Below are 24307 nucleotides of genomic sequence, written 5' to 3' on the forward strand. Positions count from 1 at the left end.
GGGGGAAGGTCCCACCAAGTCAGGAGACATCCAGTAAGCAGAGGACTAAAGTTAAGCAAAATCATTGCCACATATTGATTTTTGTATTCACAGAAAAACATTCAGAGACACAATCAACTCACCTCATTCACATAGTGGACTTCATCCACAGCGTATTTTTTCTTGAAGAATTCAGGGGGATGAATCCTTTAGAAAACAACAAAAGAAACATTTGGGTTTAGCTTTATTGTCCTCTACTATCACAACAATAGAATCAGGTATAAGAAATGTTTTAATAATCTTATTCTTGACTCCACTTCTCGAAATAGGAGATTCCACAAAAAGTTGCCAGGCTGAAAACTCAGTGTGCATTAATCCAGTCCATGCTTGATACTTAGACTTCATGGTCTCCTCCTGAATTAAAGTGGTTTCTTTCCCCATTCACTCTACTCAAGACAGTTTTGTTACAGGTTTTTGCCATGCCATTTGTATACAACTTTCCAACTCACCAGATGTCGGAAGGATGTGGAAATAGGAAAAGACCGGTTTGCCCTGTGTTATATTCAAAGAATGAACAAAACATTCATTTTCTACTCTGGTAACCCCTCTGACGTGAGCATGAAATGGACTGAGGGCTATGAAGGCGTGGGCTCTGCCGCCTCTACACCAGAGACCCACTCCTCTAACCCAACAGGATGTCCCACGTGTCCGTGTCCAACATTAAATCACTTCTGCTGTCTTCTCCCCCATGCCCAACCAGAGACTCAGCTGGGGCGGGGGCCAGCATGGATCAGTGCTCCAGGGCTCCCCCACCGGCCCCCAGACCAGTGGCTGCACCATTGCTCATTCCTTCCTTGATGGTAGCAGCCCGTGATTCATGAGACTTTAGTCTCTGATTACAATCTCTACACCTCCACGCCTGCAATTGAAATAAATATAATCAGTGTAATTCTGAAAATGTAGTCTCAAATGAAAAAAAAAAAAAAATCCCACCCAGCTCACATCCTTCCACAGAGTAAAGAAAACAAGAGAAAAAAACGTGGTTGGAAGAGCTGGAGTGTGGAGGATCCTGTGCATTTTCCTTCCTGAGAGCGAGCAGGAGAGCAAGAGGTGTGCGAAGGACCGACTCGTCAGCTGTTTAAACGTTAGACTACAAGAGCACAAAACCAACCAGGGAAAGAATAAATTAGGCTGGAGAGCGAAGAACGTTTCTAACCCTTGCAGTGATGAACAGCAGAAGCGGTGGGACAAACGGCCCAACACCTTCAGGAGGTGCTCCATAACAAAGGTGTGTGCCCTAGCCACCCCCAGCACCAGGTGGCTAGAGCTCTGATTTATGTCTTTTTTTTTTGTTGGTTTTTTTTTTTCAATCTTGTGCACTCATTTTTCATTTTACATTCCTTTATGCTCCAAACAGTACTGGGCTGAGACATAAACAACAACATGAAAACGTTTATAGTGTTCTCAAGCAGTAAATCACAGATTTTGTTAAAATTTATTTATCCATGAAAGTACTACTCCAAAAGTAGCACAAAAATATCTCATCATATGTTCCCTTTTGCAATTCTCCTTTTGTGGACTCTTCCCATCACTGTTGGAGATTTCAAAGTAATTATCATTTATCTTCTCTCCCTGGCTAATTTCACATGTAATTAAAAAAAAAAAGTCACTATATCCTTGTGTCTTTCTATACCCTGTATTTTATAGTTCCCTTACCTCCAACTTTTGCATACTTTGTTTCTCCTGCAGGTACCTGCTTTCCCCTCCTTCATTCCTCACACATTCAAGTACTTTAATATTCCAGAAACACCACAGTTTTAGCACTTTCCATTTTTGTTCTTTTCTACAGTTTCAACCAATTAATCTGGTATCAGAAGAATCTCAACTGCAAAACCAGTTAATTTATGGCCAACGGTAATTTATGGTAATATATGCTCTTTACAGCAATACCTGCAAAGCACCATTTACAATTAGCGATATTGTTTGAATCCAAGAACGGTTTCTTGTAAAGTAAATATTTCTTAAAAGTATGCCCACAAATGTGCTGGATTTTAATCACTTTGTTTAATGCAGTTTAAGTAAGCATAGGTCTCATTTTCCAACACGCCAATAAGAAAATTTCTGTTTTCTCACAAAGTGTTTTTCAACTTGGGTTTGTTTTTTTTTTGTTAGTTGCATCCTATAGTTGTGTCATCTACAGCACCCTGCTGCTAATTTAATTCTTTGGAATTATGGTTAATATTAACCCATTATTGATTCCATTCCAGCTGTAATCCCTCCAACGTCTCTTCTTATGTACACCATCACTCTTTTGAGGAACAGAAGTAGCTCATCATCCTTTCAAGGCTGAGAATTTTTCCTCTGCTTTGTAGAAAGAAAACAGCAGCTTCCCACAGCCCTCCGTCCTTTCTCTCACAGCTATTAAACTAGGACACCTTCCAGCTACTTTCGACTCCATCACACCTCACGACAAGCTGCCAGGGTTCCCAGATGTGGACTTCCTTGCTGGTCTTGTTCTCACTACCTTGCTCAGAAGCCGGCAAGACTTCTAGTGGGAAGCAGAGCGCCAGACTTCTCAGCTCCTCGCAGAAGCACTCAGGGCTCTGCCTCACTTTTTTTCTTCAGCCATTTAGCACCTCTGACTAGATGGTAAAATACATTCACATACATTTCCCACAAACCACCATTCCCTAGCCATCCCACAACACTTCAGTGGTGAAGCCACCTCTCCCACTGGGAAGATTTCTGCAAAGATCTACCCTATTGCAGAACCGTACGGGCGGAAGGAAAAAGTGCACAAGGAACTCCACATTAAAGCAGAAAAATTCTGTGCTGTCACATACAGAAGAGCAGGAGAGGAGGAAAAACAAAAGCTCGGGGAGAAAGAGGAGCAAAGATGATCCTCACTCAGACCTTTCCAGTCTCTTCATTTTTTTTTCCCCAAGCTTAACGGGAATCTCTGAAATATTATTATGCACCAACATTGTAGTTACAGTAAAAAAAGTACCAGTGGGGAGTTCCTGAGCAGAGACAGGGCTCTGTACTCATTTTTATCCAGTTTAAATGCAAAACAGGCTAAAGTCTAGCACCGACCATCACTGTGACAGGGAACGGTACCTTCCACAGAATGCTCACTGGCATCATGAAAACCAGAAGTTACATTCAGTTATGATAATTTCAAGTACATCTGGCACTTCACAAGATGAGGAATACTTCTCTCTACAAATGACTCTCAGGCAGGTAGAATAAGTTAATTGCTTACAATTTTTAGGTTTGGCTTTGTCTTTTGTAATGCTGCTATGGGCTGCCAGTTTCAAAATTCTGATTAATCACTGCAGAAAATACACACAGAAAAACCCACAGCAAGTCATAAATTAATTAGAAGGATTACCCAAGTGGAAGATATGATCCCAGATATTATTGAATCATGTCTCTCCTTACCTATCAAAAAAAAAACCCAAACACTTTTGTAAACAGATGCAAACAGAAGCAATGGCACAATTTTTGCAGGCTTTTGGGAGGGAAGAAACGTGCAAAAATTTTTAGATTCCCTGGTAACATAAATTAGTAAAAACCTACAGAGAATAATGCACTTCAGCCCTAAAAACACTCAATATCCATTCCCTATAGTTTTATAACTCCAGCCAAGCAAATGCCAGGGTTCGTTATAAGTGTCAATAGTTAGCTTCCAGAATAGCAGGAGTCATTATTTTATCTTATAATGGAAATAAGCCACTGCAAACTCCTGGAACTGCATTGTGCCCAAGTACGCATGCCCAAGTGGCCAGGCAAAAATCTGGCATCTCATAGTTTATGGCCATTAGAAAGAAAACGTACGAGTTCAGCACTTCTATTTATTTACAAGAATACACTCCTCACTCTTTGTCACCAAAGCATCCCTTAAACAAGGCACTGTCTCCAGTTCACCACTTACAATTCTTCACAATTTTCAGTCCAGTGAAACAGATTGAGTTATTTTGTGTTAAACATCAAAGTTGTTTACATTCTGCTGATGCGTCCTATGTAACTCTTCCCTCTTCCGCGTTCTTCTATCCAGTCTAGCTCACCTACTTGGTTTCTTATTCTCAAGATTTTTATAGTAATTAGGAAATCCTGAAGATGCCTTAAAGATGTGAAGCTACGTTTTTAAGAGAAGATTCAAGTTCTGATGCACTGTCTCATTTTAACAGCTAAGGGTTTTGTAAAGCAACAAATATTGAAAATTCAGCTTTCAATCATAACAAGCGTCAACGTCTTTATAAACAAAATTCTACTGAGGTAGCAGTGGGAAAAAGAAGAGGAGAAGGAGCAGCAATACTTTCACTATGAAAACACAGTGTGAAACGTTAAGTCAGACAGTAAAGTAATACCCCATATTAGCTAGATCTCACTTCTCTCATACATTGATCAAACACAAAAACCACTAGCAAAAGAGTAAGGGAACATAGTATTAAAAACTAGCAACCAGGAATCCCAGTCAGCCCATCAGCTCAGTGAAAACTTCCCAGTTTAGAATAAACTTTTCCATTTGGTTTAATTAAAATCACAGCGGTACCTGATGGCATGTTTGAAAACCGAGATCCTTCACCAAATCACAACCTAATCATGCCAGTGCAGATTCTGCCACTGACTTTGACTGCGCAGTATTACGACTGGCTCCACTTCAATGCGATCCTTTGAACAGGAATGGAATACTGACTGCCCCATTTATCCATCAGTAAGATGAACAACTCTGACAGCCTGTCTTTAAGTACACAAAAAAATATATATATATTTTGAAGCTTTTATATAGGTGGACAAAATTAAAACCTCATTTTTTTTGCAATGCTTTATTAACCATGTTGTGTTTTCATTTTAAACCCAATAAAAACTTGGTCTTATTGTCTAAAACCACTTTAAAGCTGTTGTTCATTACATTGTGCAAGAATTCATAACAGCAAATCTTAAGAGATTTGTACAAATTTGACATTACTGTAAGAATTCCATTAAGCAACATTTCTTTGTACTCTAAAGGACTCTGGAGCAAGAGCCTTGTAATACCAACATGATAAAAGTGTGTTCTAGTTTTCAGAACTGCATTCAGAAGCAAAGTACAAATGAGATGGATCTAAATCACAAATGTCAAAGAAAAACTGTGAACAGAATTTATAACAGCTGATAGCTATTCCTGAAAGAAACGCATCTAAGCCAACTGCTAATATATTTGCAACCTAATTGCTGATATACATTCATATGTATATGTTTTCATTTGCATCTAAACGTTCTTGCAGGCAATCTTCAATATATATTACCACTTTTTCCTACTGGTCGCTTTGTATTTGCATTTTTTCATGTTTCTAGGACAGATTTTCAGGTTTCAGCTCTTACAGTGGATCAGCTCAAAAATGAAATTCAGCTTTTCCTAAAGTACTCCAATTTAGCTTTTCCTCAGCATTTCATCTGGAGTTCCTAATTCAAGATTATTTATGTTACTGCATAGCCAAGGACGTAAATCTGTTCCTCTTGGAAAAAAATACCCAAGAGCAGGAGGTTCCAAGCTTTCTGAAGCGTGGCAAGTTGACTGCATCGTCTCCTCTAAAAGTTGCCTGGGATTCCTTCCTCCCCACAACACAGATTAATCAAAAAGCTTTAGCTTTCCACACCCTGCTAACACCAAGCAGCCACCCTGATCAGGGCATCAACCCGTCCTGCTCCGGTCTGCTAGCAGACACTGAGTCTTGGAAAAAGCGTACGGAATTGCCAGGACCCTCCAGAGGGTGGTCTTAGTATCAGCACTGCTTTTACACACCTTACATTTCCTAATATATCTGCAAGCCATTCACAGATTATAAAAGCCAGGAGAGATGAGAATAAGCACGTGTATTTCATTTTTAGTTTGATTTCTAGATGCTTTGATTTTCAGACATCTGATATGGTTGTACATCCTGCTGTTAGACTTTGCTGACAGCATCCTCTCTCTCTTCCCTACTGAAATTCTCACAGCAGCCTGGAGAAGCCCTTGGTCAGCTCTTTTAAAATATTTGGATAAAAACATGACCTTTAGGAGCTACTTAACTTTCTCTAGGTTTACTGCTGGAAAAGAAACTAGCTTGCCACCATCAATTGGTGATGCTTCACATATTTTTTGTTTCTCTCAAATACAGAACTAAAATACTTCATTGAACATTTACCTGAATAACAACACAGAAACGGCACTTGCACCATTTCCATCTACTAGCAGAAGCTGTTTGAATTGTAACTGCCAGTTTTGCTTTCTCTTCTGTGTTGTGCTAATTCTTTGCCTTAAGCTTGTCTTGTCATCCATCCGGGATCGTTCAGAGCTCCTGTTAGCAAAGTTCTCTTGTGATCAGCTTGTCAGAATAGGCAGACACATGAGAACCATCAGCATGCTTATAAGCATTATAGGTTTTATGTTCACTTATACATTACAAAAACCATTTCCTCATTTCTGTGGCTTTACACCTACACAATTTATAACAAACCCTTAATACTAAGATTTTAATGGTTTTACAGAATTCCGTAAGTCTTCACCTCTGGCCTTGTTTGCGTTTTAAAGCTATTCTTAAAGAAGGGTGCCTTGAACACAACTTCCCTTACTGCACTGTTACAGATAAGAGAAAGCGATAGGTGTATCCTAACATAACATGAGGTTACCATTCTCCCGCAAAAGGCAATCCGAAGTTAGTACCACACGGCACAGACAACAAAGCAGTATTCCAGGCTGTCTGATCACACTTGCTATCAATGAACTTACATTAGGGCCAGATGAGAATCACCTGCAACTTCTAAGCACTGAATCTGGCTTTAGCCAAAAAAACATCAGCATTCATTTAATGTATTTCTAAAAAGGATCAGTAAGAATCTCTACATGCAAGTCCACAGCCATTTTGAGGATCCCTTGAGGATGTCAGGAAGGAAGACAGCAAGCACTGACACAAAGCAAGACATGCCATACTAAACACTATCTCCTGCAATTAAAATACAGATCTGCAAGGCTTTGTCTTTTAGATCCACAGCTCCTGGCAGTTACCGGAAAGTGATGTTCTTCCACACAGTAATTGAAAGTAAGAATTAACATAGTTAGAACAGTGTATCAAAGACACTATTCATGACAAAGTCTAAAGCCAAAGGGATCTACACAATAATGTTCAGGCCACAGCGCTATCTTAAAAAGCCCTACAAGTACTATTGCCTAAAATGCATGAAAACCTGTCCAAGCTCGTATCATATAATCAGAAGTGACGCAGTGAGACAGAAAAGCTAAAACTAGCAAAACTTGACAGTACAGCTTTCTGCTTTACAGGGATACAACAGTATTGCTTCCTCCATTCCACCCTAACTTTCACATTCAGACTAACAGATATAAAACACCACTCGTGGCAAATTCCCTTTAACTTGAGCAAATAGTCTCTACCAAGCAAAGGAAATGCCGACACCAACCTGCAGATAGTGTCTGTACGTGGCGCTGCGGCATGCACACACTGACTGCCAGCAAGCCACTGCACCAGTTACGTGGCGTTTTCCTCACTTACATGGGAGGAGACACATGCACAAGGAGCAAACTGGCCCAGCGGAGTCGTCAGCAATCGAAGTTGCACAGTCAACCACTCCGTTTCTCAGGCCTTGCTAGAAAGAGCTTAAAGCAGAGTAAAAGTTTCAGTGAGACTGCATACGAAGAATAAGAACCCTGGCAAAAATTAAACCAGACGAATAGAAATACATCAGCAAAGCATGTAGAGCAGGAGGAGGGAACGGGATACAAAAGCAGTGTTTTAACGCTGTCAGAGATGCACCAATAAACTCCCTCCTCGTTACAATATCATCAAGTTAACAGATGGCAAAGCATTAGCCAAACAAGAGGGTGTCGAGAACTGCTAGGAAAGAACAACACAGGAGGCTTTACAAGATACCAGCAGATGTTCCTGACTTTGTCCAAAAAAATGCAATCACCTATATATCCAAAAGGAATTTCACTATCTCAAACAAGAAGATTAAAAGGCATCAAGCTAGATTTAAAACAAAACAGTACTAATGGGCTCGCTGGTATTACAGGCAGCCTCCAGCAATGTTTTGACTACCTTAAGGTTACTCCCTTCCCACATTTCTCTAGATTCTGGTTTATCCTTCGAAAGACAGAAGTACTTGCATACATGTAAACTCCTCACTCCTTTTGATACAGTCCAGAGCAAGATGGATTTTGAGAAAATAACACAATTTAAAAGAAATTGAACTGAAGATGAAGACTCAAGCTGACTTGACTGGAAAAGGTAACCAGGGCTGTACCTGAAGCCATTTCTAGCAGAGGGACAGGAGTCCACATGTTCTACGATGCTGGGTATGAGACACTGGACCTCCCAATGCTACGCACAGATTATGCAGAAGCAGAATAACTATGAGCAACATACAGACCATTGGACTTACAAAATCAGAAATAAAGTATTGAGGAGACTCTCATGGGTCTTCCTAATAAAAGCCAAGCTCTGAAGTACTTATTTCAGCTACTTCAAATATACGGTCTCACTGCTCCTGCTCAGCTGTTCCCACCACAGCCATTCCCAAAAGATGAAAAGTTCTTTAGGTTCTCTATAAATTCTACCTCAAGAAGCAGTGCCTCGATTAGACATTTAAAAGATACTATCAAGAGCTACCCCAAAAAACAAAACCAGAAAACTTGCAATTGGTAACCTTTGCTTTATTTCTTTCTGCAAATAAAATGCTTCCTTGGAGAGAAGGGCTCTATACTAGTACAGAAAAAACTGTAACAAAGGGAATGTTTATACACTGAAATCCCTGAAAGATTTCTTGTAGCATAACACTGCTGACAAATACTCATTAGAAAGCTCTGCTCCCCCCAAAAAAAAGGTACAAAAAGACTTACAGCGGTTAAGACGGTAAGCATAATTTCTAGGTCACTATATGGTAAATGTTCCACTCAAACACTGGTCCCAGCTCACGCTTCTTAACTGAGAAAGTTACATACTGAATCTGTCAGTAGCAGATGTTCTGCTTTTTGCTTTGGAAAAAAAAGCCTATAATGGGGGGGAAAAACGAGCAATATTTTATGTCCCACACATAAAAGCACAACAACAAGCTCTGGAATGTGTGCAGCATGTCCCTCAGCTCCCATACGAGTCAGTAACAGCATGAAAAGACGCAGCACTGATGTTTACAGCAGCATTAAGACGACCTGACCAGTTTTAGGAAGGGGATGACAAGTATTCCCACCTTATAACTTGTAAGGAAAATTAAACCACGAAGAAATTAAAAGGAACTTGCCACAACAACTCATTGGGCACAAAGAAAAGGCAGAACGTACCCGACCCACCATGCCACGTTGCCCCTGTAAGACACAGAAGTCGCTGGCATCCCCCAGGAGTCAGGTCAAGGCCAAGCGCTCACACCCAGAGCTCCAGCAAGTACACAGGCAAAGGGGCGCGCAGCGAGTAAAACAAAACCTGCTTTTACACACATTTACCTCTCAAGAAGCATTAAGAGTGATTCTACTCTTCCCTATCCTGTTTTAACAAAACAGTTGGGTTTGTTTTTTCTCCTTTGTACACTTCTCAACACAGACAACGCTCTCAGAGAGCCCTTCCTGCAGGCGCCGGCAGACACAGCACAGGTCGCAGGGAACAAAAACCCTACAGAAAACAGTTAACATGAGGAGCTGAGAACATAGAATTTTACAAGTGCAAGAATAGAGGCACCACTGTAGATATTTCACTTGACAGTCTGTTTCACTGAAGTGCCTTCTCAAATCCAGGCCAAAAAGAAGCAGAGAGCTCTGCGCTCACACCGGGCAGAAGGCTGCGTGGAGGGGCAGAGCCTTGTCGGAGCACTGCTGACAAAACCCCACCGGCACTGCTTTGGCTGCAGCGTACCTTCCCACCAGCAGCAGAGCCCTTGGAGGAAAAACACATGACATGCCTGATCAAAAGAAAACTTGAATTCTCTGATATTTCAAAATGTTATCAGGAGTTTCTATCACTGAACTCAACGCTCCTGCTAGCGCATTACATAAAGTATCAAATAAGAAATGCCTGGTGAGGGCTATCAACATTCCCGCTCATACCACGGGCGTGAGCCGTGCGTAGGCAGGATGCGACTTTCTCTTGCTGTAGTTTGAAGCCACATCAGGATATAAAAAAAAAACTCTGGCGCAGCATTGTCAAGCTGATTTACTTAGTGCTGCTTCTATTTCTCAATACACCTGAATCAAAAAGAGGAGAGAAAAAAGAAGCACTTGAACACTTAATAAATCGCCAAATCGTGCATCCAGTCAAAGGTACATCCGGATACGGACTGCAAATCAATGGACTATAAATACTGTACTATAAATAGTACTATATATAGTATAAATTACTATTATTGTTTAAAACTTTCTCAACATTCTCAACATAGAACATTCTCAACATGTATTTCTGTACAAGGAAACTTAAGCAGTTAGAAAGCAAAGATTTATAAAAACAGTTACTGAAGTAAAAGTGACAGAAACAATACATATTCACACTGCACCAGAGCAAGGCTTGTGGACAATTAAAATACTGGGACAATGACTAAACTCATCGTTTGCGAAGTCAGAGCATTCAAGCAGCACTGTTTAGAGAAAAACAATCATCAGTAAAGTGGCAAGAGCAATCCAGACACTAATTATTCTGTAAAAGTAATTTTTATCCACAGAGAAATATTGCAATAATTGAACGGGAGACAACAAATGGAAATCACTGTACTATGGAGAGAACCGGAATCATGGAAATTAAGCAGCATGGGGAATTGCACGAGTAAGTCTCGTCAATCAAAAGCAACCAGCTTTATTGTACGGTTTTCAAAGGATCGGATGAAGAGTAAAGCAACAGATGTACTATCCGAATAACAGTAAAATAATTGACAAAAATCTCTCTCAAGACTCTTACTCTCCAAAATCAACTCAAATTGGCTTGGACAGGAACACTACGATATGACCTGAAACCCAGTGACTAGCCATAATAAAAAAAGTGAAAGGCCTAAAGCAGAAAATAAAAATAAATAAATAGATAAAAAGATGAGCTTTCCAAGGGCTGGGAAACCCTCCAACTGCCACACTGAAAAGCGCTGTATCAATTTAGACTGGCGTTCTCAAAAGATAAAGTGATCACCAGCAAAGGACTGCAAGTCTTGATTAGTGGGATACTGCAAAGACTGAAATTAGTTCTGACGCTATTCAGAAACAGAAGCAGGACTGAGTATGTTCATGAGATCCACAGATGGCATTTGCAGGTGTTAACAAACTTTGCAGAAAAATTGCAATTGCCAGTTGGTACAAAACAGTAATAAGATGAGCTGAAGTGATTAAAAACTGGTGGGTTTTTTTTAAACAGTAAAATAAAGATTCACTGGGTAGGGGGAAGGGACAAATGGTAGGAAGGGATCAAACTGACATAGAAAAAGAAAACACTAAACATATTTAATTTTAGAGAAAAAATTACTAGCAAAAATATAAGAGGATGATACAGCAGATCAGTTTAGAAGATAAAACGGAAGACCCTTCTAGAGTATGCTATCTGAACACACAGCTCCAGATCGTGCTACGGAGAAGACAACCTGTATGTATGTACATCATCAATAAAACTCATCCAGAAAATGTCCTTCATTCCTGCAAAATCTGCATCAAGAAGAGCAAGAAAGGTGATTTAGAGTGTGGCTCCTAGAGCACTCATATACATCCCACTACCTTTCCAAAGAGCTGTCTCAAATAGCAGCTTGCATAAAATGGGCTCACTACAGACCTTGCCGCCTTCTAGCCAAACTTGCAGCTAATTACTGCACGTCTCAGCCACCACGATGTAGTCAGATAAACATACCACGCTGTACACAATTTAATACTCACAATTATTCAAAACACAAATGCCACAAAAATTTACCCGTGCCTATTAAGATAAAGAAATCCAGAAAGTCATTTCCTAGCTTCTAATTTTCATGGCCACACACAATCTATAGAGGAAAAAAAAAAGCTAAAAGCCAAAATAACTATTTTTACAAAAGCGTTTGGGGGGAAAAAAAGCAAACAAGCCAATCATGTACTTCTGCACTTCTTTCCAAAGGTAGTAAAACTTCTCAGCTTTGCTGAAGTCAGTCAAGTTTAATCACTAAAACCAAAGGCTGATTCTGGTTGTAACCTACTTAGAAGATGACCGTATTTAAGAAGCTTCCTCCTTAGGTCAATAAGAAATTATTAACATTTTTAAAGCATCTCCCCGTGCTTTATTAAGCTCCAAAGTGCCACACCAATGTTCAACTTTGCAAATACAGATAGCTTCCAATCAACTTCATGGAAAAACGTTACTTACAGTGGATGCAACGCTAGATTCATGTTGTTATACTTACCAATCAACGAGCAGGGCTCCAAAGAAAACACAGGAAATTGCATATAAATATTGTCCTGTCTCATTTAATATGTATTTCTAAAGTTAGAGCATGAAAGCGTTAAATATTTTTGTTTTCCATTAGAAACACTCTTTACGTGTCAAGGCAATTAAGTTATTTTGGCATCCACTCCACATAAAGCAGCTGCTGTACAGTATGTTTTACTTTATAAAATATCTTTAATCAGCACACTGACTAGTTCTGTCATTTATAATTAAGGAGGTAAATGGCAGGTGCAGCATTAATTAGTGAAATTGAAGTCTCTGTGCAAGACATGCAGTCATACCAACTTAATGCTGCCGAGGAATAGAAATGATTGCTCACTGCTTTGCACCACAAACCTGACTAGGTAAGACCATGTCCAGGAAGAGGGGCATTTACAACACAGTTACTCTTCTGGAGCCTTTACAATCCTATATTACCAGATTCATTTTCTTAAATTCTTCCTCCAAAACTAAGAATAGAAAAATACTTCAGAAGCGCAAAAGCCCATGCCCTAAGCCATCCTGTGAGTCTTTGTTTCTGCCTTACAAACAGACAAAGAAGCAGGGGGCAGAGGTACGGATCGAGAGATAGACAAAGCGGTTCTTACTTTAAAAGATTTTCCCAGGCAACAACTAAGAAATGGGCTAGCCCAACCTCTGGAGAAATGCCCACCCTCATGATTTGAAAACAGACTGACTGCTGTTGCAATCCCTTCCCAACAGGAAAGTAGGACCACCGGCCTTACGATTACCCTCATAACAATTCTGCGATTGCCACCTAAAGACATTGTGGGGTTTTTGAAGAACGTCCTTAGTCTGTGAGTTAAATCAAATCTCTCCTCTCTTTTGAAACTCCACAGGTTATTTTGGCTTGAAGGACTTCTGAAAGGTAGCCTTACAGCTACTTACAAATCTTTAGAGGGCACACACTCAGCAAGAAGTCCTACAAGACAATTAACACTTCTAAAGAAGTGCCAGTCACCCTCAACACTGGTACAACATAGTGCTGGGTTCCTGGCAGACCACAGCCCAGGGTGGTGCATTCATCGTCTCCATGTTCACCTATTCTTCAGAGTCCCCAGGCACCACCTCAGCACGTCAAACCCTTCATGAAAACAAGTGCAGTTCATGAGACTAAAATAATTACAGCCCTTACGGTCTCATTTGTAAACTAACAGCCTGCTCATCTCCAAGCAAACACTCTCAGACACTTCATTGGTCTTGGCCAAACTAAGGCTGCAATTTGAAAGAAGCCAAGAAGCCCCACTTTTGCATTAGATCATGGGAAAAAGGTTAACCCTGACTGCCACATTACCTAAGCTACATTTCAAAACCAACCCAAATAGGTGACCCTCAGAAGTGAAAGCACAACAGTACATCAAACAATACATTTAGTAAGACAGTGGTAGTAGAGTAGTAGTAAAGAGCTTTCTGCATTAATTTTAAGAGAATCTATCCATTTCTGCCTAACTTCACATCGCAGATTCCCACATCTGTCTTAAATAGATAGCAATGTAAACACCAGGCAAAGCAACTGCACCCTGTGCTATGAAACAGAAGACCAGCCATAGACCTCAGTAAAATACCAACCTCAGAAACACCATGCAAGGCACTAAATTCATTTGTGCTTCATTGATGTTACATTTATGTTTCTTCAGTGGATACATAGTGCCTTCCACAAGCACAGAAACAAGCATTTCCAAGGCAAACTATAGTAGATAAACAGCAGTGGATGGAAGGCAAACTTATTTGTGTTTTTCTTTCAGTGCTAGCTTTGACTTACAATTGAGTCTTCTGGGAAGGAACACAATCCCTAGCTGTGTGCAGTACCCCCTGCCAACCAACTTATGAAGCAGAACTGCTACTGACTCACAAATGAGTTATTCATCCATCCTCCTTCTGACAAGCAAAAAAAGTACATGACCACAGCTGACAGAAGAGAAAATAAAGATTCAAACAGAGGGAAGGGTAAGGAGGAGAATTTAGAAAACAAGGATGCTGTGATAAAGACAATTTGTTATACTCTGCAAGAAGAGACAAGGACAATAAATTACTTTTAACCAGACTTATAATTCTGTAAATGAACCAATAACGAGTGCTGCACAAACAAATCAAAAAGGCCACCATTTATAAACACCACAATATTTTGTTTCAAAATGCAAAATGACAGAGGAATTTCAATAATATTTTGAAGCCTCTTCAGATTAGACACAATCAGCGTGGGTACAAAACAGCTGATCTGAACTAGCAGAAGAGAACTTAGGGGGAGGAAAAAGCTTTGTCTGTAAACGGTAACAAGCACCACCAGGGAACAGACTTTAACAGACGTTAAAAATACTTCAGATAGCAGTACTCACATTTTTATGCTATCACAAACGATTTCAGTTCCCTGGCAGGTCTAAGACAGTGATACTCATATAAACTCTCTGAGAAGACAGCAGCCATGCCCCACCATATGGTTTGGCACAGTTCAGCATATGGGATTGGTTGCAATTGTTTTCCTTTTCCCAAAATTAGCATTAAAATGTAAGTGATAGCTTCAATTAGAAGCGAAGCAACCTGAGCTCAAACTATTAAATTAGAAGTAATCCAATGTTCTGAGACAATGTAGACAACAAAAAAAATTTACAGTTTGTTAGAGGGTAGAAATACAATTAAGACTGAGAAAAGAAATGAACACATAAATAAATCAATTCCACCACTACTACGGCACTGAGCAATATTTACTACCGATGTGGAAAGAGAGAGAGATGTTTATGGCATACTCACAGAACAGAATTAAAATTACATTCCCCAGTCTGTCAGTTCATATCAAAAAAAGGATCAAAGAGGTTAAACTACCTCTGCCATTCATAAAGCTTCATTGGCTAAGGCGGCTGCAAACTGGTAAAGCAACCTGAAAAAGCCTGCTTTACTATTTAACTTGTTCTGTCTTAACACAAGATTTCTGCTTTTCTTTATGGTTCAGCTTCCTTTCATGGATCCACGAGACCCATGGGTTGCAATTATAAATGTTTTCTCTGCCAAATGGTGGCGGATCATTTGATAGCATATAATCAAAACCAACTGATTGCGTTTTGTATCACTATATGCACATATCACTACAATTCACACCCAATGATTTGGTGGAATCTGATTAAAATGAGATTGCATTCCAGCTCTACAGACAATTACATCACATGGAGTACCCAGATACATCAGAACACAGTTAAAAGATATGTCTTACTTTCCCATCCAAACTGCATAGCTTTCAGGGAGTTGTGGAACAAAAAGCATGGATCTTCCAGTATCAACATCTACTGCTCCAAAGCAGCCTGCTTCAGTTACTCCAAAAGTCCAGTGAAAGTAAGATTCCTAGGTTAAGACAAAATACATTCTTAAAAGAAAACCCTCACTTCTACCAGCTTTAGAAACACACTACAGTACATACTAATTCCTACTTCCATGTATCTGAAAGAAATCTCTCTTGCTTTTGGAGGGGGGAAATGGTTTAGGTCTAAAGCTTTTCAGACTGATTATTTTTAGGTTACAGTAATACAAATCCCTCTGTTGGTAACTGGAAAGGATCAGAGATTAATTAGCTACCATGAAAAATAAACAGGTCAACTCAGCACAATAAATATACATCACACAATTAAATACAGTCTTCCAATCCCAAATTAGGGAACATTGTATCAGGAAGAAACAATAATGTCACAGGAGATAAGGGGGAAGCAGAGCGCAGATTCACTGGGTTGTGAATTGAGTGCTGAAGTGAAACTCCAGCCTCCCCCAGAGAAGAGGAAGCTGCACTAGGAACAGCCTTTAGCAAGAGGTTTTTTAAGAACAAACAAGCAAACAGCAAAACATCTAACAATACAGAGATGAATTCTGGTAAGGACAGACATACACTCTGGTACCCGAAAGCGGCATCTCCTCTAAAAACAGACCCATAACTACGTAAGATAAGTGCTATCTAGATTAGAATTTATTGGTTTTGTTTCTTCATAACATACAACAGCCCAAATAAATTCACAAAACAAAGTACTGTAGCAGCTATGCACAGCACACAGCTTTGCAGGGGTATGTATAATTAGAATTCTGTTATGCCGACTTTCCCAAAGACTAAGAACGCATTCAGCATGACATTAACAAGTTATTAAGTCCTATCTGTGACGGAAGAACACATGGGTACTTAAGAAAGAGTCTAATAGGAGAAGACACATGTTGTAAATTCTAAGATACAACCTGCTTTGTGGAATACACGATTCATAAAAGCTTAAAATACACTTCTCTATGAATAAATTCAGTTTAGGTCCACTGTAATATGTTTCACTACAGAAAGGTGGCTATTTTTTGGGTCACAGAAAAGACTGAAAAAAAATATGAAATATTCCACGGCTGTCTTTAGTATTATGTTAAACGCTGGTAGGCAGTAGGGCCTTAAACAGGTTTAGGCCTTTAAACCAAGTAATGAGCCTGCATACTAAAGCACTGAAAGAGAGAGTAACTCAAAGCTGAAGAGGCAACATTAGAAAGAAGCCAATTTAGTTAAGTGAAGAAAGGCAATGCGCACATGAGAGATAAGGAGAAAATAATTAAAAATAATTTAAAAATTCATGCAGTTGAAGAGCGTTTCTTAATTTGATTTGAAGTTTTAATTCAGTTCTTACCTGGCGAAACACGATACCAGTATCTGTACAGTATCTCTGTGTTTCTTCTCCACCCTGCAGCAGAACAATCGAATTCTTCTGGACATCCTTATTCTGTCTCAGGCGATCACACAGCCGTCTTCTATTCAAGGCAAAGAGCGCTACAGGCACTTTCAAGGTCTCATTCCCCAGCCAAAAGGAGGGTCTAGAAAAGATTTTTTTAATTGACAATTAATGGAAGACTAAGACAGTGGTTGGCACGATTCAGGTGCACAGCGTTCGTTACTTTAGTCTAGAACAGAAAAGGAAATTTAGTTCAACTCTACAAACAAGAAACAAATCACTGAAGGGGAAGAGATGCTGAATACCAGCATCACTCTCAAACAACAACCAAACATTGCTCATAGGCGTACCAAATGAAAAAGATAGCAGCAGGAGACAGAGCTGGCTGCAGCTATGGCCCACAGCATGTCACTCCTTACATTCCTTTAGGTAAAACAACATGAAAAGTAGATGGAGAAAGCAAAAACAGCCTAGGTCGGCTCAGTAACAGCAAAACAGGAAAGAATAGAATGAGTTCTGAGTTACTGAAAACAGAAGTGGAAGGGTACAGTAAGTCTGGCAAACTTCAGCAGGTCCTTCTGGGAAATGTTCAGTAGCTGAAACGGAGACTGGAGAGAAAGGATGACGGATAGCAGACACAGGACAACTGCATTTCCTGTACTCACACAGTATCTGCAAATTTCTTTTCCATGTACGTATGTTTATTCTTGCATGCACACAAGCCGCTTCAGCCAGTGACTGCACTGACAGCCGTGGCCGCAGGAGCACATCCCAGATACCAGTGACCTCCTGCTGCACATCACCACCTGCCCCTAAGGCAGCACCAACGCACTGAGACAGCCGGAGAGCTTCCCCGCGATGGTACTCAACACAGCCGCAACTGGGAGAACACAGGTGAAAAGTAGAGCGCGCTATTTAAGGTGTTTAAAGTGCTACAAGAATATATTGCTGATTCATTCACATTTGTTATAGGTCCATACCTTCACATTTTGGAGCTTTACCAGTAGAACTACAGTAGTTTGTTGTAGGATTTTTATTTTTTTTCAGATCAGATAAGGAGAGAAGAATATAAGAGCATTTCCTTTTTTTTTAATGTTTAATATAGCAAAGCTGTGCTTTGGAGCTTCAGTATTACAGATAAACACTGTTTTATCAATAAAACCCTATGATTTAACCCCAGTTTGCCCCTCCAACTCAGCTTCTCTCAGCTTATTGGAGACTGACGGGCTGGATGGTCATTTTCTATCAGATATGCTTCTAGAGTGGACGACAGAAAGGTGCAGTTAAATTGTTACTATGTTAAAATTACAAGAAACAAACGAACAAGGGACATAACCTTAGAGAAGCAGAGCTCCACATCTTAATTATTATATAGTTTTCATAGGCAAACTGAAAGGTAACCTTTGATTTATAGCTGCTTAGGGTAACCTCCTGAAAGACTTTATCAGCATCAGATATGTAAACCCTATAATTTCTTACTGCAGACACAGCATAAAAGAGCTAATAAAATATGTTATTTTACTTGTTTATAACTACTTGATGTAACAGCATAAGTAATTTTAGAAGGTGAATGACTGCTCTTGCTAATCCAATTTTTGGACTATGCACCTAGGAGTTCAGCTGATGGTGCACAAAACTCACATGTTTATGTTTATGACTTCCCCCCACACACCTGATAAACCAGCACCAGGGCAGGTGATCGTTACAAGGGCATGGCGGGGAAGCACAGCATAAGTTTTTGTTTTGGGGTATTCATGCCTGTAGGAACAATGAAGCAAGTTCATAAAATCCACGCAAAAGCTACTAAAAGTTTTAAATCAGACAGTGAACCTTAAACTAAATATGGGCAAGGCTTTTCAGGTGCAAAGCTGTAGCTCAGCAACTCATCAATAAGCAAGAGGTTGAAAACGCTGTTATCCAAGCGAGATCACCCCCTGGAGTAACTCCATGCAGAGGCCTGGAAATCATACGCTCACCTTATTACAAGTATAAAAGGGAAGAGAGAACATCATCAGATACTCTTATGCCATAGGTTGCTCTCAGATCTTTGTATCTGCTGATAAAAAAAAAACACAAAACAAAACAAAACAAAAAAGAAGCAGAGGTTGTAGCACAACCTGTCTTATATTTTTGCTTCAAAGGAAGGAAAAGAGTCACCTTTGTTGTAATTTTATGCGCTTCACAAGTTTGGGTTGGTTTTTTTTGCTGTGATTTAAAAAAAAAAAAAAAAAAGACTGACCTCCCTCCTTCCCCAGGCCTGTTCCTACACCCTGGAGGCTCATAGGAAGCTGCTGCAAATGCACATTTTCATCTCCATTACGTTTACTATTAATTCTTTTATTGTACTTAAAACCTTTGACAACCAGAACGAGACTCAAGGAGAAATAATGATGTCAGGCAGCAATTCCTACTGGTAGCTCACTAAGCCACTTTAAGAGCATCTTTTACTGGGATGTTAATAGTGGAGTGAAATGCATTCTGATGCAAAATGACGATTCTTATGCGTATTTTACCTAAGCCTACGGCAAAACTGGGTTCTTCCTTATATATAACAGATCCTGCTTTCCCTGCTTGAATTTGATGCCACAATATTCATCGACAGCAGAATCTGTCCCTGTACCATTGTTTCAGACTTGCACATTTTTTCATGGGGAAGCCTTGGTCTCTATTTATAGAAGGCTGTGTCACTGCCGTGCCCATTGCTCTGTTACTACGAAATACACGGCAGGTAAGTAGGTTACGACTGGCCCGTTTTTCCTCTTTTCCATAATCCTTCCAGCCCAACTGTTGCAAACCCCTGTGCACATACTGTCCTGTCTATGCCATGATTATTATAAGCACTTTTTCAGTTTTAAATAGAATTCATCACTATGCCACTCATGGGAAGTTGAGCGGGTACATGTATACAGCTGCCTCACATGCATTATCAACCCTGCCAATACACATGCACTGATATCAGCATAAAACTCCCTGTTATTTGCCACCTAACAATACTACCACAAATTCTTTCTAAATGGGGAACTACAAGCTTTCAATTTTGGTCTGTGATCTCTAATCCCTCACCCGGTTTACACCACACAAGACACAAGAATACCGGAATGTAATCAGTATGATACATTGGCTGGTCCTTCAAGGTCTGGTTCTTCTCTTAACGCAAGGACCCTGGTGTCTCCAGCCACAAACTCTAATGTAGAATTATATATTTGATAATGAAGCATATGTCACGGAAGCACTACTTTGTGGTGCACACCTCTCTGAAGCTATGCAAGCTTCTGCAAATAAGCATTAGTCAGTGTCAGAAATGGCTACTTCCAAGACCAGGAGAGGACAAGTGAAGCTCAGCTTCCTTATTTGCACTACTCTGGTACCAGAATTCAGCCATTGCTCAGCCAGGTAAAGGCCTCCCACAGAAGCTGACGGTTTCTCTGCTGGCTGTCACATGCAATTTTTACAATCACTTCGTCCCGAGCCCTCACAACAGCTCTTTTATTTTATTAAACTGGAAGTGAAACGCAACTAGGAACATTAAACTACATCTGTTTCTTTAAAGGATATTTTTCTTTTGCCTGGAACTGTTGATTTCTAAAACTTATTGCAGAAGTTTTCTATTTGCAGGGAGGTTACAGTTTGTTATTGTATGATCCATCTAATATTTCGGTTTTGTTTTGATGCAACCACCAGAACACACTAACCAAGAATCCTATTTTACTTCTGGTTTTCCCACTATTTTTCAGTTAACCTATCCTACTTCTGGTTTTCAGAAGGAAAGTGACCAACTGCTGGTTCTGTTCTACTGAGGTCACACAGACAGCATCCAGATTTCAAAGATGAGAAAACACTGAAACTACTTTTCAAGAAATTATCATTTGTTTGTTGACAAGACCTTACTTATTTGTTTGTTTTGGGCAACAGTTATCAACATCAGCCTGAAGTCTAGCCAATTTTTAATGCTGTTTCCACATCAAATATGTGAAGTGCAAGAGGCCCACGCTAACAGCAGCACAAGGAAACAAGCGAGGCGAGTAAAAGCAACTAATGCTGTTTAAAGCATAAACTGGATGTTTTCTTCACAGGGAACTCAGCGCTCCGTGTAGATAAATCAAAAACGCCAAGTCCCGTCCCAGTGGATGTGGTACCCACTGCTCTTGGCAGCAGCATCCCTGCGCAGGGGACACCGGGGCAGGAGAGGACCTCGCAGGGGACACCGGGGCAGGAGAGGACCTCGCAGGGGAGCGACCTCCACTCGGCCATGGAAGAGCCAGCGCCAAGGCCCAGCGCGACATCTTTTTGGCGGCTGCAAAAAGTTCCCCTCTTGTTTTGATGCATTTTCAATGGCACCTCCGTAAAGCACTGAATTAGCTATAAAGCGCGGGAGAGACCCTGCGCCAAGCGCTCCGCAGCCACCCTGAAGCGCGATTTCCCAAACCTAACGCAACTCGAAGGGTACGCCGGGGCGGGGCTGAGGCGCTGCGACCCGCTGGGCCCGGGAGCGGGGAGGCCGCGGGACTCCCGCGGCTCTCGCCCTCCCACGACACACCTGCTCTCGCCTCCGGGAGCCCCTGCCCGGCGCAGGCAGCCCGGCCTCCGCCGCACCAGGGCCCGCCGCCGGGCCCGGCCCGCCCGGGCAACCACCGCCCTCCGCCACCCCCGGCCCGCCTCAACGAGATGCCGCCGGCCGGGACGCCCCCCGCGGCGAGGGGAAGGCGGGGGGGACGTGCCGGGTCGAACGGGGAGCGCCGGCGGTAGCGCGGCCGAGGAGCGATGCTTACCCCGCCGCCGCGGCCATGTTGCCTCGCCGGACTTCGCCCGTCATGTGAGCGCTGGGCCGCAGCGGCCCCGCCTCGGCGCGGGGAGGCGATGGCGGGCGGGGCGGGGCGGCCCTGTCAGGGGAGCTGGGGCCAGCGCCCGTACCGGGCGGCCGTCCCGCAACCGGGCCCGGCAGGGCCCAACAGGCCGCTGCTCGCCTCAGGCCTCCAGACCCGGCAGGAGCCGGGCCGCACTCCTCGGCAGCGGAGTGCGCGGGGAACGCACAGAGCTCCCCAAAATAAGTGGTTCCTCAAAAAATCCACGTAAGGTGCCGTGCTGCCGTCACCCCCGCATGAATTTTGAAAGAGAGAAGGTGTTTCAGAGCGGCCTCCAGGCATGGTCCGCTGCTGCCAGTGCCAGCCCTCCGGCTTGCGTCGCCCTGCTGAAGTTTACTCCCGTTCACACAGGTTTCTCCAGAGCTCGGGTTGAGTTGTTCTTGCCTCAGAATTGCAAGCTACCTGAAGAGACCAGGGTTCACGTGGCCAGTATCTGCGGTACAGCAGCAAAAGAAAATACCCAGAAACATGAAATACCGGATAAAGAATGAGAGAAAGGAGCTCTGTTCTGTGACCTGCATGAGTTGTTCTGCCATTCTGTACCTCAATAAAACAAGTGATAAAAGTACTGTTCTGAGCTGGCAGCTCATCGCAGATACCACTGCCCTGCATGCCTGGAAGGAAAGCACAAGTCCTCGCTCTGCTGCTGATGAGCAATTACAGAGTCACAGAACCGTTTGGGTTGGAAGGGACCTTGAAGATCATCCAGTCCCACCGCCCTGCCCTGGGCAGGGACACCTCCCACCAGCCCAGGTTGCTCCAAGCTCCGTCCAACCTGGCCTTGAACACCTCCAGGGATGGGGCAGCCACAGCTTCTCTGGGCAACCTGGGCCAGGGGCTCACCACCCTCACAGTAAAGAATTTCTTCCTCATATCTCATCTAAATCTCCCCTCTTCCAGTTTAAAATGTTACCCTTTGTCCTATCACTACACTCACAAGAGAAAATGCCATTTCTCTGTTGTTCTGGCACTGATCTCAAAGCATTACAATACCATGAAGTATTTGGATAATGCAGCTGGAGGATCTGCTTCCACCCCAAGCGAGCACTTGGGAAAGAGAGAGGAATGCAGGGCAGTGAGAAGAGCAGGCAGGGGGAAGATCATGAAATATGTGGATCATGAAGTTAATGTTTGTTACAACAAATCAGCGCACTGTTATTAAGAAACATGCATGAGTAAAACCCTTTTTTGGTTGGCCAAGTAGTCCACTGGAAGGTGGGAAAAAACTGCAGCTACTCACACACAGCTGGCTCCGAAGTGGTGTGTGAAAGCTGCAGGGTAATCACAGGGAGAGGGTTATTTCAGAAAGTCTAGAGAGGAGTTGTCCAAATGAAGAAAACAAGAAATGTCACGTAGTCATCCTCTATCTCTTTCTGGTTTTATGTCCAAGGGTCAGAGACCTTTACTCCAAAATATATAATGAAAGAATTGGAAGCTTCTTTCATGGCCTGCCTACTTGACAAAGAACAAATACTTATTTTTGGCTCGAGATTAATGGATAAAGCCCAATTTTAGACATTATTATTGATAAGCTGTTGAATTTCAAGGATCTTATTTCAGTTTATACAGATTGAAAAAGTTTTTTCATGTAAACTGGAGCAAAGTATTTTACCACTTTCAGTCCCCTTGTGGTGCTCCCTTCTGATTTAGAAGAGCTACCTGCATTGTATTAAATCTCAGCGGAAAATAAGACTTCATTCCTTAGGAAAAAAAAACCAAAACAAACATATTTGATGTTGTTTGTTACCTAAAATATCCTGTTCTTCTGTCTCAGGACTTCAAATAATGAACCCTTTGCACCACGCGCAAATTAAACTCATTTGCAAGTTGGCTATACTGGCAGCCAGCTGGAATGCCAGCCACAGGAATGATACTAGCAGCCAGACTGGGAGCAAGACCAGCTTTATTGCACACATAGATAATTCTGATTCTCTCTGCACTGCATCTGACTCTGCAACCAAGATAATGCAGGGGTAGACCTTAATACCTCAGAGACTAGTTTAGAGCATTTCCCTCTAAAACAAGGTTTGACTGACCGTTACTGTCACTTATCTCCCAGTAGGACTTCTCTCCGTGCTCAAGAACATCCTCTTGTCATGCTGAAGGCCTGATTTTGCACTATTGGCATCTTCAAAATCCCCACTGTGGCAGTCTGTGTGTACAGGAGACACAACATGCGATGGGATTCTGCACTGGCCGGATTCTTGCTCAAAAATCTGGTTTAAATCTGCCTTGTGAGCGCAGCGGAAGCATGGTAAGGGCTCTCGATCTCTGTTATTCAAACACTGAGTAGAACGATGTGCTGCTTAAATAGGGAAAATTCAAATCTGCAGAATGAGACAAAGCAAAACAAAAAAGCACTCAAACACAAGCATCCCCTGGCTTG

General features: G+C 41.7%; 1 protein-coding gene across 1 annotated transcript in view; it reads right to left on the reverse strand.

Annotated features, from left to right (window-relative positions):
* PEPD (peptidase D) overlaps positions 1–21934 on the reverse strand; it is a 133526-nt gene extending 111592 nt beyond the window's left edge. Inside the window, exons 1-4 of the mRNA XM_063334583.1 lie at positions 21829–21934; positions 17018–17201; positions 15592–15719; positions 123–186 (exon numbers count right to left, since the gene is read on the reverse strand). Of these exons, the coding sequence (XP_063190653.1) occupies positions 123–186; positions 15592–15719; positions 17018–17201; positions 21829–21872 (420 nt within the window). The 5' untranslated portion in view covers positions 21873–21934. The remainder of the gene's footprint in view (positions 1–122; positions 187–15591; positions 15720–17017; positions 17202–21828) is intronic.
* Positions 21935–24307: the final 2373 nt, after the last annotated feature.

Source organism: Chroicocephalus ridibundus, chromosome 4 (assembly GCF_963924245.1).
Source record: "Chroicocephalus ridibundus chromosome 4, bChrRid1.1, whole genome shotgun sequence".
Classification (NCBI taxonomy): Eukaryota; Metazoa; Chordata; class Aves; order Charadriiformes; family Laridae; genus Chroicocephalus; species Chroicocephalus ridibundus.